Source organism: Tursiops truncatus, chromosome 2, assembly GCF_011762595.2.
Source record: "Tursiops truncatus isolate mTurTru1 chromosome 2, mTurTru1.mat.Y, whole genome shotgun sequence".
Lineage (NCBI taxonomy): Eukaryota > Metazoa > Chordata > Mammalia > Artiodactyla > Delphinidae > Tursiops > Tursiops truncatus.
This window is the reverse complement of record NC_047035.1, coordinates 67,135,481-67,154,523: the sequence shown is the minus strand read 5'-3', so window position 1 is coordinate 67,154,523 and position 19,043 is coordinate 67,135,481. Positions and strand designations below refer to the sequence as shown.

General features: G+C 37.2%; 1 protein-coding gene across 7 annotated transcripts in view; it reads right to left on the bottom strand.

Annotated features, from left to right (window-relative positions):
• The window catches only part of HECTD1 (HECT domain E3 ubiquitin protein ligase 1), an 89,996-nt gene that overhangs the window by 63,876 nt on the left and 7,077 nt on the right, over window positions 1–19,043 (bottom strand). For all 7 annotated transcript variants that reach the window (XM_019924059.3, XM_019924060.3, XM_019924061.3 and 4 more), the window contains exon 3: window positions 2,318–2,552. In XM_019924059.3, coding sequence (XP_019779618.1) covers window positions 2,318–2,552 — 235 coding nt within the window. The remainder of the gene's footprint in view (window positions 1–2,317; window positions 2,553–19,043) is intronic.

The following is a 19,043-nucleotide window of genomic DNA, read 5'->3' as shown; positions in this document are numbered from 1 at the left end:
GTGTGGAGTAGAAAAAAGGAAGTAAAAGATAAAGCATAGGTTTCTGTCTTGAGCGACTGGCTACAAGTTGATGTCACTTATCAAGAGAGGAGTTTATCTGTAATCAAAGACAATGAATTCAAACATCCAGTTGAATATATCCAACAGGCCTTTGAATATGGAGTCTAGAACTCAAGAGAGAGGTCAGTTCTAGAGATAAAGATGTGAAGGGCATATATATATATATATATATATATATATATATATATATATATATATATATATATTTTTTTTTTTGCGGTACGTGGGCCTCTCACTGTTGTGGCGTCTCCCGTTGCAGAGCACAGGCTCTGGACGCGCAGGCCCAGCGGCCATGGCTCACGGGCCCAGCCACTCCGCGGCACATGGGATCTTCCCAGACCGGGGCACGAACCCGTGTCCCCTGCCTCGGCAGGTGGACTCTCAACCACTGCGCCACCAGGGAAGCCCATGAAGGGCATATATTTATATATGAATGGTATTGATGCTCACAGATGAGATTGTCTAGGCGAAGTTTATACAGATTTAAGAAGCTAAAAACAGGACCTTAGGAAATACTACCATTGAAGAATGAATTAAATAAGAATAATCTGCAAAGGAAACAGAGAAAAGGAGAGCAGGGTGTTAACAGACAAGAAAGAGTTTGAAAATATAGGTCAGTGAATAAATGCAATGGAGTAAAACCCCAGTCCTGGAAGAAAAATGAAGTGATGTGATGTGATCAAGAGAATAAGAGGGGGGAAAGCTCTGAACAGAAAAACAAATACCTCTTCCTCTGAGGCCATAGACAGAAATAAATCTATAAACACACAATCAGAAAGTCAAGATATTAACACCTACAAAAACAACTCTCAAAGCATGGGGAAGACATTTTCAGGGGTCCTTGAAATTATAACTTTTTTTATAATAACACTATAACAGTTAATTGTCTTTTTCTTTCCTATTCTCTCAGGAACGTAAGGCAGTACTTTCTAAAAGTTATATGAAGTGTGATATAGTAACAGGCTGAATGCAGGAGCACATATTAGGATTTAGCTGTCTTCTATTAAACCACAGATTTCAAATGAGACTTAACAATGTTACTCTTCTCACTAATTTTCTCTTCGTTCAGGACACAGTGATTTTCATTAAAAATGTAATGTATGTTAACACATAATGAGTTTGTTATTTTATGATAAATGAATAAATACTTCTAAATTCTCAGTTTTAATATCTAATATGGTAAATATATATAGAACCTTCATAAACAAAGGCTCTTTGCAGGTCCTCAATAATTTAAGACTTGTAAAGGGATCCTGAGACAAGAAGTTTGAAAACTGGTGACCTCGAGAAGCAAGAATCATAAAAAGAATGAAACAGGAATCAAAAAAGAGAATCAGGGCTTCCCTGGTGGCGCAGTGGTTGAGAGTCCACCTGCCGATGCAGGAGACACGGGTTCGTGCCCCGGTCCGGGAAGATCCCACATGCCACGGAGCGGCTGGGCCCGTGAGCCATGGCCGCTGAGCCTGTGCGTCCGGAGCCTGTGCTCCGCAACGGGAGAGGCCACAACAGTGAGAGGCCCACGTACCAAAAAAAAAAAGAGAATCACATAAAATATAAATGTGTTCACCAAGTACTTCCAATAAACTACTTACCAGTACTGATGCTTTTAGAGTAACATAAAGTTTATAATTAGTCCCATCAGGAATAAAACAAAACCGCTAACTCTTAACAGGAGTATAGAAAAACAATTAAATTCATGGGCCCTAGAACCAGACTTCCTGATCTTCAAATTCCTAATCTTTGAATCTTGGCTCTCTGCCACTAACTACTTGCATCATCCCAAGCAAGTTACTTAATCTTGGTATGCTTAAATTTTTTTCACCTATAAAACAGAAGTGATGATATTAGCGGCACCTACCTCATACAGAGTTGCCATGAAGATTAAATGAGAGTTAATACATGTAAAGTGTTTAGAATAATGCCTGGCATTGGTGGTCAGTGTTAGTTGTCATGGTTCCTGTTGTTACTGCATGCATACAAAATCATTTTGGATAAGAACAGAAATAACCTATCTCAAAGTGTTAGTGGCTACCAGAAACCAAAGAGCACTGAGGCAACACAGAAAAGCATTATCAGTGACCTACAAGTTTCCTTCAAAGATAAGATTTCTTTTCCCAAGCCATATGGGATCTCCTTTGGTACATAAGGACTGTGACTTACATTGTTTTCAACCACGGAAAGATTTTTTTTTTTTGCAAAATATATTTTTTACTCTCTAAGTGATCTTCAAATGGTCCAATAAATAACTAAGACTTACCTTTACACATTGTTCAGCTAAGTCTCTGCTTGTCCTGTTGTTAAGTTCGACTACAACCAAACGATTGCAAAGTGCTTTTATAGCTCCATCTACCCCAACAATCCTTCGGGTGCATTCTGCAGATACGTCCAGGTAGTATGTTATGGCACGGGCTGTCACCTCTAGCACATTGTCTGGAGCACTTTCGTCAAGAAAAATTTTGCAGAGGGCTGGTAAGAAAGTGCGAGGAGGACATCTGTAGTGAAAGAAATCATATTTCACCTAGGATTACTAAATTCTTAACATCAAAAAGTCACCAAAGTAACAGATAATAAAAACTATATCATGATACATCATGCTCGATACTGCTTCTGCATATATATTAGGTAATATTTCTCATATTGCTTTTGCTTCCATAATAATAATCACAGGCTAATTTCATCATTGCTGAGAATATAAAGTTGTAAACAGTTTAAAGTAGCAGAATTAACATGAAACCATGTTCAAAAAAAATTGCTATTCAATACTAAGCTCAAACATCAACTCTGTAAAACCTTCCCTAACCTCCCCAAATAGTCAGGTGGTATTTTCACATGTTCCTAAAGCCTCATAAAAACAGTTCCCACATTGTTTAATGTATCATTTTATTTCCTTATTTACATTAAGAGTTCCTGAATGCCAGGGACATTGTTCAATTCATGTTGTATGGGAACAAATGCTGATTTGGGGTTTAACAGACCAGAGTAATACATAGAACAACAGCTATGTAGCATTTCTGGTCCTGACTTGTAAAGTAAAGATAGTATCTAAACAATATCTACTTTATATGGATGTTATGAAGATTAAACGAAATTATATACATTAAACACTTAGCTCAGTACCTTGGCACCATATTAAACTAATTAACGTTAGCTCCCCTTCCCTCCTATGAATAGCTAATACCTGCTATATAAACCTGCATGACAGTTTTATCAAAAGAACATTTTGCATTTTTTAATCAATATTTTATCAACACTTAAATTATAAAGAGCATAATTTAATTTAGTAGAGATCTCAGTTATATGCCATCAAACACTTTAACTTATCTGCACAGACCAAAACTCAAATGAGCTACAGATAACACAAAAGGCACTACAGTCATCCCTCGGTGTTCAAGGAGGAAAGATTTCAGGGCCCCTGTGGATACCAAAATCTGTGGATGCTCAAGTTCCTTATATTAAATGGTACAGATACAGAGGATACGTGGAGGGATACAGAGGGCTTGCTGGACTCTCAACGTTTCGGTGGAATTACTTTTCCTCCAGTTTTTAGTGTGCACATATCTTCAGTAGCTTTTAAAAAATATCTGTAATGTATGAACGTCAAAGTAACTCTAACCTTTATTATCTGCTTGAATGATGTTCACTTAAGGGGTCCGGCGGCAGGAATATTATCAAAGATTTTAGAAGACCTCTTGCATTCAGTAACTGACCAGTCACTGATTAAACACAGGTGGTTTTTATTAGCCAGCATCACTGGCAACCTAGGTCACATAGTCACTATAAATTTTCTGAGGAGGAAATGCTTTAAGATTAGGTTATGGAGATAGTCTGATAGTTCTCAGGTAAGATCAGAAGACTGACTAGCGTATCAGAATCTTAAAGCATTTTTGCTGCTCTCTACATTGGCAATATGTTAGTAAACCAAAGAGATAAGATTGTAGAAGTGTTAATACTACTGAGGAAAAACATACTCTTAAAAATAACATTTTTTGCCTTAGAAAACAGTAGCTTTTGAAAAAAGAACAAAATTTTGAAGTTGACAGTCCTCATATCAAATGACAAGAATGGATCTACCATATGATTTATATTAAAAATAAGAAAATATCCATCTATCTTATACAGTACAAAAACTGGACATCAAAACACAAAATCTAAGAGAAATGTTCAGTATAACTATCTATAATTCATGGGGAAATGTGGTATCTGCTTATTTGGGGAATAACTATGATCCCTGCTGTGTTCCCTAAAATGTGATGAATCTCCTGAACAAGTATGGCTAAGGGGCCAATGAAAAAAAAAAAACAAAACCACAAAGAAAGAAGTTCTAAACATAGGTTCTCAGCTGTTAACTGTAATCAATTTTATTTCTAAGAGAAAAATAAAAATATCCTGAATACATATTTTAAAAGAGCTTATTTTATGTCAGGTATAATGAAAACCTGCTTTGTGAACTTTTTAAAGGTATGGTACAAAACATCTGTTGTAACTTTTGGCTATTAGACAGGAAAAAATTTTTGTTTTTCTAGCTCTTGAGTTACTTTTAAAACCATGAGAAGGTATTTTAGGCATATTCATTAATTTTTCAATTTAGAACCAAAGCAATTTACAAAAATCTCAACAATACAAATTAACTATAAATTGAGCAAAAAAAGTAGAGAAAAACACATCAATAGTAATTAATGAATTCTGAAAAGTACAGAATAATTGAAAGAACTATAGTTATATTACTTGAAAGTTCATATTGCAACTAAAACAAATTACTAACAAGTGTTGTTGCTTAACATACTCTGCTGGATAACCTGCTTTAAGACAGTCACTGTGATATAAACATTTATAAGACCTTAAAACTGTCTTTTCACTTGTTGGTTAGTAACAATTTCCTAGAATCATTTTCAAAGAAACCCTGTGTTGATAGATACTTCAACTGGGCCTTTAAATTCAACTTGAGCTTCATGGCTATTCAGGAAGCACTTGCCTATCTTCTAGGAACAAGACCCTCGCGTTCCTTGCCCTTCCTCCTGGGCTACAACCACAGCCACAACTTCCCCAGGTCTGTATCCATGTCAACAGAGATTAACTAAAAAACTAATTTACATAATCAAGAAAACTCATTATAAATCTGTGATCACCAATATTAAATAAACACAATGCCCAATAATTCTGCTACATTTCTTCCAGTGTCTGCAATGAGTATCTCACACCTTTTCTTCAATTTTCTCTTGGCTTAGTGACTCCCTTAGTTTTCCATTCTAGCCTCAGTCCTAAACTCCCTTCTCTTCTCTAGCTCATCTCATCTATTCTCTTTGTTCATACACCATAGCTATAAATCTCATCCACATACCATGAAAACTCCCAAAATGTTATCTCTACCCCAGACCAACTAAATCACTATCACTATCTCCATTTAGAATTATCACGGGCATCGTAAAATGAGCATATTCAAAACAAATGTGCCTCCACCTCCAAACCACTGCCTTTGTAAATATCACAACCATCCAGAAACCCAGAAACCTGAGAATCATCCTCAGTTTTCCCCCCCATTTTCCTCACATTACACATCCAATCCGTTAGTTAAATCCCACCAATTTTCCCTCTAAAATATATCGTAAATCTGTCCACTTCTCTCCACATCTTTTACAAACGTAATCTAAGCTAACTTCAAACTCTTGTCTGAACTACTGAAATAGCCACTTAGACATTCACATTAAGAGACAGGTTTAGCACTAGTGTTGAGGAAAGTATTTCTAGAGGGAGAAGATCAGTCTGGAATAAGGTGTAAGAGCAGGAGCAACATAAAGAGGGCATCTATGCAGGGGAATGCCCCAGTAATGGGCAACTGACACAGACAAGGGAAGTGATCAAATTAATAAATATATTGAGGATAATGGGAGCCAGATATCTCACTGGACTGGAGTTGGAAACACAGAAAAAACTGGAATGAACCCTGTGGTGTTAGATTGGAACTGGGGGTACTGGTATGAACTCATGGTTTTCAACAGACTGATAAAAAGATAAAGATACATAAAGATGCTAATGTGTGTGCTGATCCCTCTGCCTAAAATGCTTTTCCCCCTACTCTTCCCATGGCCGGTTCTTTGTCATCCTTCTGTCAGCCTAAATGTTACCTCCTCAGCTTCAGGCTTACCTTTACTAACTACTCAAAACAGGACTCCTGTTTTTTGTCTTAATTTACTTTGACAATTTATATTTATATTTCATTTTTTGTTGTCCACTGTAACTCTCTCCTAAAAATCTGTAAGCTCCTCAGGAACAGAGATGTATTTCACACAGCACCCAACACGGTTCTCTGCATATGGGAAGATACTCAAGTTTTATTTGTTGAATGAATGATACCAAGAAAAAGTAAGAACTTTTTTGCTTATGGAAAGAGAAACCAAACAAAAAAGAATTCCATCAGCTCCCCTACTGATCTGCCTCTCCACCCCCATGCCCAACCCCTCACTAATATGTCTCCACCCCTCCACACACATGCCTTCGTCCTAGATCAACCCCCATTAGGTCTCCTTCCCCTGCCCCACACCTTCCCACAACACAAAAAAGTGAATCCACTTTTATCTCTCATTTCCCATAGAAAGCAAAACACCAAATCTAGACTCTAGTCTAAACTGCTCTCTTGAAGTACAGAATTACAGACCCAACTGCCTCCTTTACTCATCTGTCATACCTAGAGATGTTTCAGGAACCATCAAACACAACCTGCCAAAACCAAACAAAGTTTCCCTACCAAAAACCATACTATTTATTCTCTAACCTGCCATCCAACCACTCAAGTAAAAATCATAAAATTCTTCCAAACTCCTGTTTCTAAAATACAAAAATCAATACCTAATCTTGATGGTTCTACCTCCTAAGTCTGTTTAATATCTTAATTAAATTCCAACTAGAATCTCTCACTAGACTTTCCAGATCCTCGTGGCCTTGAACAGGTCCCCTCTGCAAGAAACATTTAGCCCCTTCTCCTCTTTTTCACTTGTATTCCTTTTTCAAGGAAACTTTTAAAATTAAATGTAAAATATGTTAGGAACACTCAGGTCAGAGAGTACCTCCTCTTGGAAGCCTGCCTTAGACAAACCTCACCACGCATTCTCAGTTATGTTCCTCTTGGGTGGTTTCAGAACATTCAGTGAAACCCATCTATCAGAAGCATCTGTCAAACTATATTTTCCCATTTATCTGTCTCATCCATGAAAACATGAGCTACTTGATAGCAAGGTCTGTACCTTATCTATCTCTGTTCTCCGACAACCAAGTCCAGTACTTGTTGTCTAGTGCACACTCAAATATTTGATAAATGAATACATGAAAATAATCCCAGTTTCAAAAAATTCAGTTTAATAGAGAGAAATATAATTTAAGTAAGTAAAAATAAATATAGTAAGTGCTGTAATAAAAACCTGAAAGAAGGAGTTTCATTAAAATTTTTTGGGGGGGAGTTTAATATCCAAAATATATAAACAGCTCATACAACTCAACATCCAAATAAAAACCAACCTGACTGGGACTTCCCTGGTGGCACAGTGGTTAAGAATCTGCCTGCTAATGCAGGGGACAGGGATTCGACCCTGATTGGGGAAGATCCCACATGCCTCGGAGCAACTAAGCCCGAGTGCCACAACTACTGAGCCTGTGCTTTAGAGCCAGAAAGCCACAACTAATGAAGCCTGCATGCTGCAACTACTGAAGACTGCACGCCTAGAGCACGTGCTCCACAGCAAGAGAAGTCCCTGCTCACTGCAATTAGAGAAAGCCCATGGGCAGCAATGCAGACACAACACAGCCAAAAATAATTAAAAAAAAAAAAAAAAAAAAAAAAAAAACTCCAACCTGATTAAAAATATGGGCAGAAGACCTGAATAGACATTTTTCCAAAGAGGACATGTAGATGGTCAACAGGCACATGACAAGACGCTCAACATCATTAATCATCAGAGAAATGCTAGTCAACCACAATAAGATACCACCTCACACCTGTCAGAATGCCTATCATCAAAAAGAACACAAATAACAAATGTTGGTAAGGATGTGGAGAAAAAAGGACCCTTGAACATTGTTGGTAGGAATGTAAATTGGTGCAGTCACTGTGGAAAACAGTATAAAGGTTTCTCAAAAATCTAAAAATAGAACTACCATGTAACCCAGCAATTTCCACACCTGGGTATATATGCAAAACAAAAACAAAAAAAGTAATTTGAAAAGATACATGTGGCCCAATGTTCACAGCAGCATTATTTACAACTGCCAAGATACAGAAGCAACTGAAGTGTCCATCAAGAGAAGAAAGGATAAAGAACATGTAATACACACACACACACACACGCACACAATGGAATACTACTCACCATAAGAAAAGAATGAAATTTTGCCATTTGTAATAACATGGATGGACTTGCAGGGTATTATGCTAAGTGAAATAAGTCAGAGAAACACAAATACTGTATTATACCACTTATACGTGGAATCTAAAAAATAAAACAAACTAGTAAATCTAACAAAAAAGAAAGAGACTCACAGATATAGAGAACAAATTAGTAGTTACCAGTTGGGAGAAGGAAGGGGGAAGGGGCAAGATAGGGATAGGGGATTAAGAGGTACAAACTATGATGTGTAACATAAATAAGCTACAGGGCTATATTGTACAGCACAGGGAATATAGCCAATATTTTATAGTAACTATAAATTGAGTGTAACCTTTAAAATTGTGAATACTTATGTTGTACACTTACAAATTATGTAATATTGCACATCAACTATACTTCAATTAAAAAAAAAAGGTGTGAGATGGAAAGCTCAGCTCAGGGGATTTGGGGAAAGGAAGACCTCACAAAAAAAGGAAGAAGTTTGAGTTAAATCAAGGTATTCTCTGCCTTGAAGAGTTATTGCAAGAACTTGGGATAAAGTATATAAAATATAGTGTTTAGCACATAAAAGATGCTCCATAAACCATAGGGTAGAAGTTTGCCAAGCAGACAAGCTCCTGTCTTCTAAGTAAGGAGAAGAGTATATGCAAAGGATGGAGGCTTGAAGAATTATATAGTGTGGCAGATTGTATTTTCCAATGATATCCACATTATTTCCCATCCCACATATCCATAAATTCTTTTTTACAAGGTGACTTTGATATTCTTTCTACTGAGAGGGTTTATGTTTCCAGGCAGGTTTATGATTACAGTGAAAGTTATCACTTTGTGACTTCTAACATTAACTCAATTCTACTGGATTCTCTTAGGACTCTTGCTCTTAGAACACAACCACCATGCTGTAAGGAAGCTCAATTAGCCACATGGCAAGGCCAGCAGATGTTCTAACAAATGCAACTAAAAGCCAGTATTCAAGTGCATGTGAGAGAACAAGTCATCAGATGATTCCAGTGCCTGGTCATCAAGCTTTTGTTATTTACAGTAGGATCACACTACAAATACCATCCTATAACTTGCTCGTTTCTTTAATCAATATGTTGTGACCACCTTCCCACATTAATATGAATAGGTCTAGTTCAATCTTTCTAATGTCTACATAATAGCCAATATAATGAATAGCCATACACTGTTAACCATTTAGATGGTTTCCAGTTTTTTTACTACTTGAAGCAGTCCTGCAGTGAACAATATTGGGAGTATATCTTTGCACATCTGTACCAGTATTTATGAAGGAAAGATTTTGAGTATTTCTTTTCTTTCTTTCTTTCTTTCTTTAAATTTAATTTATTTGGCTGCATTGGGTCTTCACTGCTGTGTGTGGGCTTTCTCTAGTTGCGGTGCGCGGGTTTCTCATTTTGGTGGCTTCTCTTTGTTGCGGAGCAGGGGCTCTAGGCGCGCGGGCTTCAGTAGTGTGGCACACGGGCTCAATAGTTGTGACTCGCGGGCTCTAGAGCACAAGCTCAGTAGTTGTGGCGCACAGGCTTAGTTGCTCTGCAGCATGTGGGATCTTCCCGGAGCAGGGCTTGAACCCATGTCCCCTGCATTGGCAGGCAGATCCTTAACCACTGCACCACCAGGGAAGTCCCTTCAGAAGTATTTCTGTGAGTACATTTTTTGGTTTGACAGATATTATAGAACTGACTTCTAAAGAGGCTATACCACTGTATACTCCCATCAGAAGCATTTTAGAGTACCTATTACCCCACTCCTAGGCCACTAAAAATGATATTACCTTTACATTTGTGCTAAATTGATAAATATTTTTTAAAAACTTTATTTCATAAAATTTGGCTGGCTGTGAGAGAATTTAATAAACTTTAAAAATGAAACACAGAATATTCAAACCTCCACCAAGAAAACAAAAATAATCTAAAGATGTATACATATACATATATATAGACCAATACTTCAGGATACACAAAATCTCTGATTAGAACAGCAAAAGTCATAAATAACTCCCCCCCAAATTCAACACTCACATTTTATTTCTGTATTTCCAATACAGACTTTATTTCTGTATGAACATGTACTTAAGGCAGATACAAAATTAATTAATTAATTACACTACCAAACTGGGAATATATTAACATTATTTTAAAATTTCCATTCTGGGGGACTTCCCTGCTGGAACAGTGGTTGAGAGTCTGCCTGCCAATGCAGAGGACACGGGTTTGAGCCCTGGTCCAGGAAGATCCCACTCTCTGCGGAGCAGATAAGCCCGTGTACCACAACTACTGAGCCTGCACTCAGAGCCCGCGAGCCACAACTACTGAAGCCCGCGTGCCTAGAGCCCATGCTCCACAACAAGAGAAGCCACTGCAATGAGAAGCCCGTGCACTGCAATGAAGAGTAGCCCCCACTCACTGCAACTAGAGAAAGCCCATGCGCAGCAACAAAGACCCAACGCAGCCAAAAATAAATAAAATAAATAAACTTATAAAATTTCCATTCCGATTTCTCTTAAAAGATAAAATTTCAGGGGCTTCCCTGGTGGTGCAGTGGTTAAGAACCTGCCTGCCAATGCAGGGGACATGGGTTGGAGCCCTGGTCCGGGAAGATCCCACATGCCGCGGAGCAACTAAGCCCGTGCGCCACAACTACTGAGCCTGCGTTCTAGAGCCAATGAGCCACAACCACTGAAGCCCACGCACCTAGAGCCCGTGCTCCGCAACGAGAAGCCACCACCATGAGAAGCCTGCACACCAAAACAAAGAGCAGCCCCCGCTCAACGCAACTAAAGAATGCCCACGTGCAGCCAAAAATAAATAAATACATACATAAATAAATTTATTAAAAAAAATTCACTAACCTACTCATTCATTCCTCCAGGGAATAAAAACTTGTACCATTATCTTCAGTTAGATTCTCCTGCAATCAACTGTAAAGTTCAAAACAATCAAAAACCACAAGGTCTGCTACCAATAGCAGTTCCACTTTGAAATTACTCATGAGAAGGTAATTATATATGAACATATTTTGTCAGACTTCTAAAAACAATTAAATATTATTAATCCAAACAGATAAGCAAACTTTCGTTTCCTCTTACATGTAATTTTGAAGTCAGCAGTTCAAAAAATCATACCATCAAGCAAAAATGCATGTACCAAGATGCTCATTGTTGCATAACCTATATATCTAATAACAAGGGTATAATTAAGCATATGACACATCCGTATGGCAGATTATGCAGGTTTTTTAAAGCTGTTTACTAAGACTAATGATACAAATACATAAAGAAAAGGGGGACTTCCCTGGTGGTGCAGTAGTTAAGAATCACCTGCCAATGCTGGGGACACAGGTTTGAGCCCTGGTCCGGGAAGATTCCACATGCCGTGGAGCTACTAAGCCCATGTGACACAACTACTGAAGCCGACACGCCTAGAGCCCGTGCTCTGCAACAAGAGAAGCCACTGCAATGAGAAGCCCGTGCACCACAGCAAAGAGTAGTCCCGCTTGCCACAACTAGAGAAAGCCCACACACAGCAATGAAGACCCAACACAGCCGAAAATAAAGAAAGAAATTAAAGAAAGAAAAAGGGAAAAATATATCCATTTTGGTGTTTATCACATAAAAATATGCAAAGAAACTAGAGCAAAAAGTTAAAATGGCTTATTTCTAGATGGTGCAATTATAATTTTCATTCTCTAGATTTCTGACTTTTCTAAATTTCTGAAACAAACCTATTTCATAACTCCCCAAAATAAACTTAAAATCTGTTAACCAAAGTAAGCTAGACAACAGCAGATGGATTGGGGAAGGAAGTCAAAACATAATGACCCACGTTGGAAGTGAGTTTCAAGGGCTTTTTTCCTTTCCTTTCTTTTCCAGCTTTGATCCCTGGACAGGCCAACTCCCGAAACCACGTAGCAGGGGGGTACAAAAGAACTCTGAGAGGACCAAGAAAAGGGGCCTCTGTGAGCCAGAGGGTATGAAGAGAAATTCCTGGGGTAACTTCCTCCCAGTCTGGCCTCAAGGCCAGACCCAGGTGAAAGCCCCAAACAAAACTCTGCGTGATACATGCACAGTGGCACAAGCATCTAAGTCCCTGGGAGAACTGGGAACTAAGAAAAGGAGCCCCTATAGCCAAAGAGCATGAAAGGAATCACGCTATTTTTTTTTCTGTCTTTTCTCTTACTACTTTCACACTGAGGGCAGTCCCAGTCCCAGAAAGTATATGACAGCACAAGGGGGTTGAAGAATGGGTGGGGAGTGGGGGAAATGTGGTTAAAACTTCAAGAGATCCCCAGTTTTCTAGCTAGAACACTAGTAAAAAGGGTTCCTGGTAGCTGAAAGATGTGGGGGAAATCTCAGAGAAAAAGGAGCTAGAAAAATGATCCCTGACACAAGTTCTGAGCCCACCTCTGAATATATGGCAGACAAAGATAAAAAACAATAGCAAACACTTTGACAACTGCACTATGACATAATCCACCACCCAAGTCCCAGACTAAACTCTGAGTGACACATGCACAAAGTAGACCCAAACACCATAACAAAGGCTTTGAAACCACTGACATTGGAACCACCACCCACAGAGAGCAAGACAGAGCTTGCAGTCTAAATTTAACCAGGTTGACTGCATGCAAAAGAGAACAACAAAATCAACATTCTCCAGAGGGTTTTTATAAAACCCAGAGTCTCACAATATAATATTCCAAATGTCTTGGATAAAATCCAAAACAACCTGAAACACACAAAAAATCAATACAATATGATCTATCCAATTCAAGAAAGAAGACAGTCAACACATATAAGCCTGAGACAACCTAGCTGTTAAAATTATCAGAGAGGACTCTAAATCAGCTATTATAACTATACTCCATGAACATTCCTGAATGTGAACATTCTTGAAATGATTGGAAACAGAAGTCTTCAACAGAAAAATACAAAGTATGAAAGGAATCAAATGAAAATTTTAGAAATGAAAAAACAGTTTGTGGGGAAAAGAATACTTCACTGGATGGGCTCAAGAGCAGAATGAAGATGACAGATAAAGAATCTGTGAATCTGAAAACAGATCGACAAAAATTATCCAGTCTGAAGAACACAGGGAAAAATACTGGGGGGAAAAAGGGGAACAGATTCTTAGGGATCTGAGGGAGCATACCAAAAAGTAACATTTGTGCCACTGGAGTCCCAGAATGAGAAAAAAATTGGTACAGAATACAGATTTGAAGGAACTTTCTGTATTTGGTGAAAGACATACAGATTTAAGAAGCTCATTAAACCTGAAATAAGACAAATTCAAAGACAACCATGTACAGACAAATCATAATCAAACTGCAAAAAATCAAAGGTAGAGAAAAAAAGATCTTGAAAGCAGAAAGAAGAAAAACAACACAAAGAAACAAAGATTAGAATGAATGCAGATTTCTCATCAGAAACCATAAAAGCCAGAAGATAGTGGAACAACATCTTTAAAATGCTGAAAAGAACTGGCACTACACAATTCTATATCCAGCAAAAATATCTTCACAGCATGAAAGTAAAATAAAGACATTCTCAGATGAAGGAAAACTAAGAGAACTCACCACCGAAAGACTTCTCCTAAAAGAAATGCTACAGAAAGTTCTTCAAGATGAAAGGAAATGACACCAGAGAGATACATGGAACTTCAGGAATGAAGGAAGAACAGAAATGATAAGTATCTGGGTAAATATAATAGATTATTTTCCCCCTATTAAACTGCTGAAAGCAAAAATTACAACATTGTCTCTTGAGGTTTTCAACATATGTAGACAATACATATGACAACTGTAACACAGGGATAAAGGAATCTACATAGTTGTAAGCCTTCATCATTTCACTTTAAATGGTTAAACGTTAACTCTGAGTTAACTGCAATCCCTAAAGCAACCACTAAAAAATACAAAGAGACAGAGTCAAAAAAAACTATAGGTAAATTAAAATAGAATGCTACAAAAATATTCAAGTAATTCAAAAGGCAGGAAAGAAAAAACAAAGACACAAAAAAAGAAACAGAACAACAAAAAAGCCAAATAAAATGTTAGACACATATGTAAACATACCAAAAACAACATTAAATGTAAGTGGTCTAAACTCACCAATTAGAAACAAAGATTGTCAGGCTGGATTAAAAAACACAAGCTAACTGCATACTGTCCACAAGAAACTCACGCTACAGACAGGTTAAAACAAAAAAGTGGAAAAAGATATAGCAAACAAACACTATCAAAAGAAAAGCTGGGGGCTTCCCTGGTGGCGCAGTGGTTGAGAGTCCACCTGCCGATGCAGGGGACACGGGTTCGTGCCCCGGTCTGGGAAGATCCCGCATGCCGCGGAGCAGCTAGGCCCGTGAGCCATGGCCGCCGAGCCTGCGTGTCTGGAACCTGTGCTCCGCAACAGGAGAGGCCACAACAGTGAGAGGCCCGCATACCGCAAAAAAAAAAAAAGAAAAAAGAAAAGCTGGGGTAGCTATATTTATGTCAAAGTACACTTCAGAACAAGGAAAATTATCAGAGAGAAATTGGGACATTACATAACGATAGAAGGGTCGCTTTAACAAGAAAACTTAACAATCTTAAGACATCTAACAGGGCTTCAAAATACATGAAGCAAAAATGGAGAGAAATGAAGCTAAATAGATAAATCAATAACTATACTTGGAGACTTCAACACGCCTCTCTCAGTAACCTATAAAACAGACGGAAAATCAACAAGGATATAGACTGAACAACACTGTCAATCAACTTGACCTAATTTGACACTTGTAGAACATTCTACCCAACAACAGAAGAATATATATTCTTCTCAAGTGCATATGGTCCATTTACCAAAAATAGACCATACTGTGGGCCATAAAAAAACCTTAATAAATCTAAAATAACTGAAATAATATTAAGTGTGTCCTCTGACCACAATAATAACACAAAAATATCTGGGAAATCCCCAAATATCTGAAAATTAAGCAACATACTGCTATATAACCCAAGGGTAAAAAAGAAAGTTTCAATGAAAATTTTAAAATATTCTGAACCAAGTGAAAATGAATATAGAACATCAATGAAAACATAAAAGAAAAACTTATAGTATTAAATTTATATTAGAAAGGGTCTCAAATCTCAGCTTCTACCTAAGAAACTAGAAAAAAAGAGCAAATTAAACCCCAAATCAACCCAGAAGGGAATAATAAAGAGCAGAAATCAATGAAACTTAAAACAGAAAAATAGAAAAAAGGAATGAAACTAAAAGCCGATTCTTTGAAAAAATTAATAAAATTGATAAATCTCTAGCCAGATTGACCAAAATATAAAAATTACCAATATCAGGATGAAAAAGATAATTATCATTTACAGACAGTTCTGGGTGTACTCTGATGCTTTTGCAAAAATGTTCCTATAAAAGCGTTTCATCTTCAAGGAATTCATGGAAAAGACTCTGACAAGTACAGGTTTCTGGTAACTGACTATACTGCTGAACTGAATGAATAAGCATTTTCAGAACTCTAATGGAAAACTGATGAATTCATAAAAGTGCTAACAAAAGATCAAGATGAAAAAAAATTAATTACATGGGACTGAGTGAACTGATGAGGATGATTATAATTTTTGTGGCTTTCTGTTTGAATAAAAGAAAAAAAAAACCCACAAGGATTCAGAGGCAAAAAATATACAAATCAATTTTCACTGCAAAGTAAAGGAGTTGTTACAGTGGAGGATTACTGGACTGAATGTCAATATTATGACATAGTATGAGTGTGTTTCGTGTTTGGTAATTGCAATCACTGTTGCTTTTGTTGTGGTCATCCATTTACAATGCTTGTTGCCAGTTTATTTATCTCTTGTAAAGATAAAATACAGTGTGTGTGTGTGTGTGTGTGTGTGTGTGTGTGTGTGTGAAAAAAAAAGAGAATTATCACTGCAGACCATATAAACATTCAAAGGATAAAAAAGCATACTACAAACAACATTATGCCCATAAATTTTAATTTATATTAAATAGACCAATTCCTTGAAAGACATGCTACAATTCACTCAAGAAAAATTAAGTAACTTGAGCAGTCCTCTATTACAGAAATTGAATTTAGTAAAAACCTTCAAACACAGACTTCCCTGGTAGCACAGTGGTTAAGAATCCACCTGCCAATGCAGGGGACACAGGTTCGATCCCTCGTCCTGGAAGATCCCACATGCTGCGGAGCAACTAAGCCCATGTGCCACAACTACTGAGCCTGCGCTCTAGAGCCTGTGAGCCACAACTACTGAGCCTGCATGGCACAACTACTGAAGCCCATGCGCCAGAGCCCATGCTCTGCAACAGGAGAAGCCACCGCAACGAGAAGCCCGTGTACCGCCACGAACAGTGGCTCCCACTCGCTGCAACTAGAGAAAGCCCACACGTGGCAATGAAGACCCAATGCAGCCAAAAATAAATTTTTTAAATAAATTAATTAATTAATTTTAAAAAATCCCCTCAAACACATCAATTTATTCTCTTATGGATTGTGCTTTTGGTGTTTATTTAAGAATATCTGCTTAACCTGGGGTCACAAAGGATTTCTCTTATGTTTTCTTCTAGAGGTTTTATAGTTTTAGGTTTTATGTTTAGGTCTATGATCCCTTTTGAACTTATTTTTGTATATGGTGTGGGGTATAGGTAAAGGTTAATTTTTTTCTTTTTTGCATATAGATACCAAGTTGTTCCAGCAGCATAAAAAAATATCCTTTTTCCACTTAACTGTCATTGCACCTTTGTTGAAATAAGTTGTCTAGGTATGAGTCTATTTCTGAACTCTCTATTCTATATCATTGATCCATTTACCTTTATACCAATACTACACTGTTTTGACTACTGCAGCTGCAATAATAAGAACTGAAATACAGTAGTATTAGTCCTCCAACCTTATACTTCATGTTTTGGCTAGCTAGGTCCTTTGCATTTTCAAATGAATTTTGCAATCAGTTCATCAGTTTCTACATCTTGTCACATTTATCTGTAAGAAATTCAGAAGAAATAAAAACTCAAATTTACACAGAAATCTGTATGCTAATGTTTATAGCAACTTTGGTTATAACCACCAAAACTAGAAAAACCCAAATGTCTTTCAAGAGGTGAATGGATAAACCATCTGCGGTACATCCATAAAATGAAATACTATTTAGCTATTACTGTTATACACATATAGATGACTCTCAAATGTAATATACTACAAGAAAACTCAAAAGGCTACACACTGTATATATCATTCCATTTATATGACATTCTGGAAAAGTCAAAACTATAGCAACAGAGAAAAGACCACTGGTTGCCAGGCACTGGGGTTGGGGGAGGGTTTAACTTCAAAGGGAGAACTCTAGAGAATTTTGGGGAATGATGGAACTGTTCTGAATTTTAGTTGTGGCGGTAGTTACACAACTGTATCCGTCTGCCAAAATCCATATGTAATTTAAATTTAAGACAAAATTAAATAGCATACATATAATAATCACAGTCCTCCCTGAATAGTGCTAAAAGAACAAATCTATGGCACAAATAGATGCATCACAATTAAAGGATTAATAAAACTTTTAAACTTGCTAAATATTTACCTCTTACATCATAGGTAGAAATTATTTTTACATATTAAACCCAGTACTATACTATAATACCAATTTATAGACCCAAAGGTGTCCTAATTAGGAAACTTTAAGATCACTCAATCTCTACAGAACTACGGTCAGATCAGTCAACCACACAAATGAGATTTAGTAGAATGTTCAGATGAATCCAATTTAAGCAATAGTTTCCAAAATGCTACCTGCAATGATGAAAGAATCTTTCCCTAATGGAAACAGAGATAAGTAACTTAAAACAAGTGCAAAAAAAGTTTCATGAGGTTACAAAGAGAAAGAATTTCTCTTAGGAACTGTAATCCTTTCTATACTATTACTACCATATGCTTTTTCCAGACTATATGACTTGGACCAAGATTTCAGAAGATTTACAATATAAAGAAATTTAACTTTTTTTAGATAAAGGAAGTTATCTATCGTGGCGATATTTTACTGAATATAGTCCCTAAATTGAGCACTTCATTTACTAAAAAAAAAAAAAAACACTAAAAATTTTAACTGTAAAAAATTAATAAATTTTGTTTCTTGAAGATAATAAATAACATCTTTTGATCCATTTTATCTTTTATTCCATTCTTGCCCCTGCCCCCAGCCTTGACTCTGTATTGCTTAACTTACAATAACTCTTGGCATACAGTTAAAAATTACAGCCTTCCCTCTCAAAGAAAAAGGAGTAAGTCAAATTCCAATATGTAGACTTGTTTTTCTCCAATTAAAATACACACACAAAACTGACAATTCGTTCAACAAATATTTATTGAATGCCTTTTGTTTTGTTTGTTTTTGGGTTTTTTTGGCCACACTCTGCGGCATGTGGGATCTTAGTTCTCCAACCAGGGATCGAACCTACCGTGTCCCCTGCAGTGGAAGCGTGGAGTCTTAACTACTGGACCGCCAGGGAAGTCCCTTACTGAATGCCTTTTGGTGCCAAGCACTGTGCTAAGTGTTGGGGGTAGGATACAAAGATGAGAATAA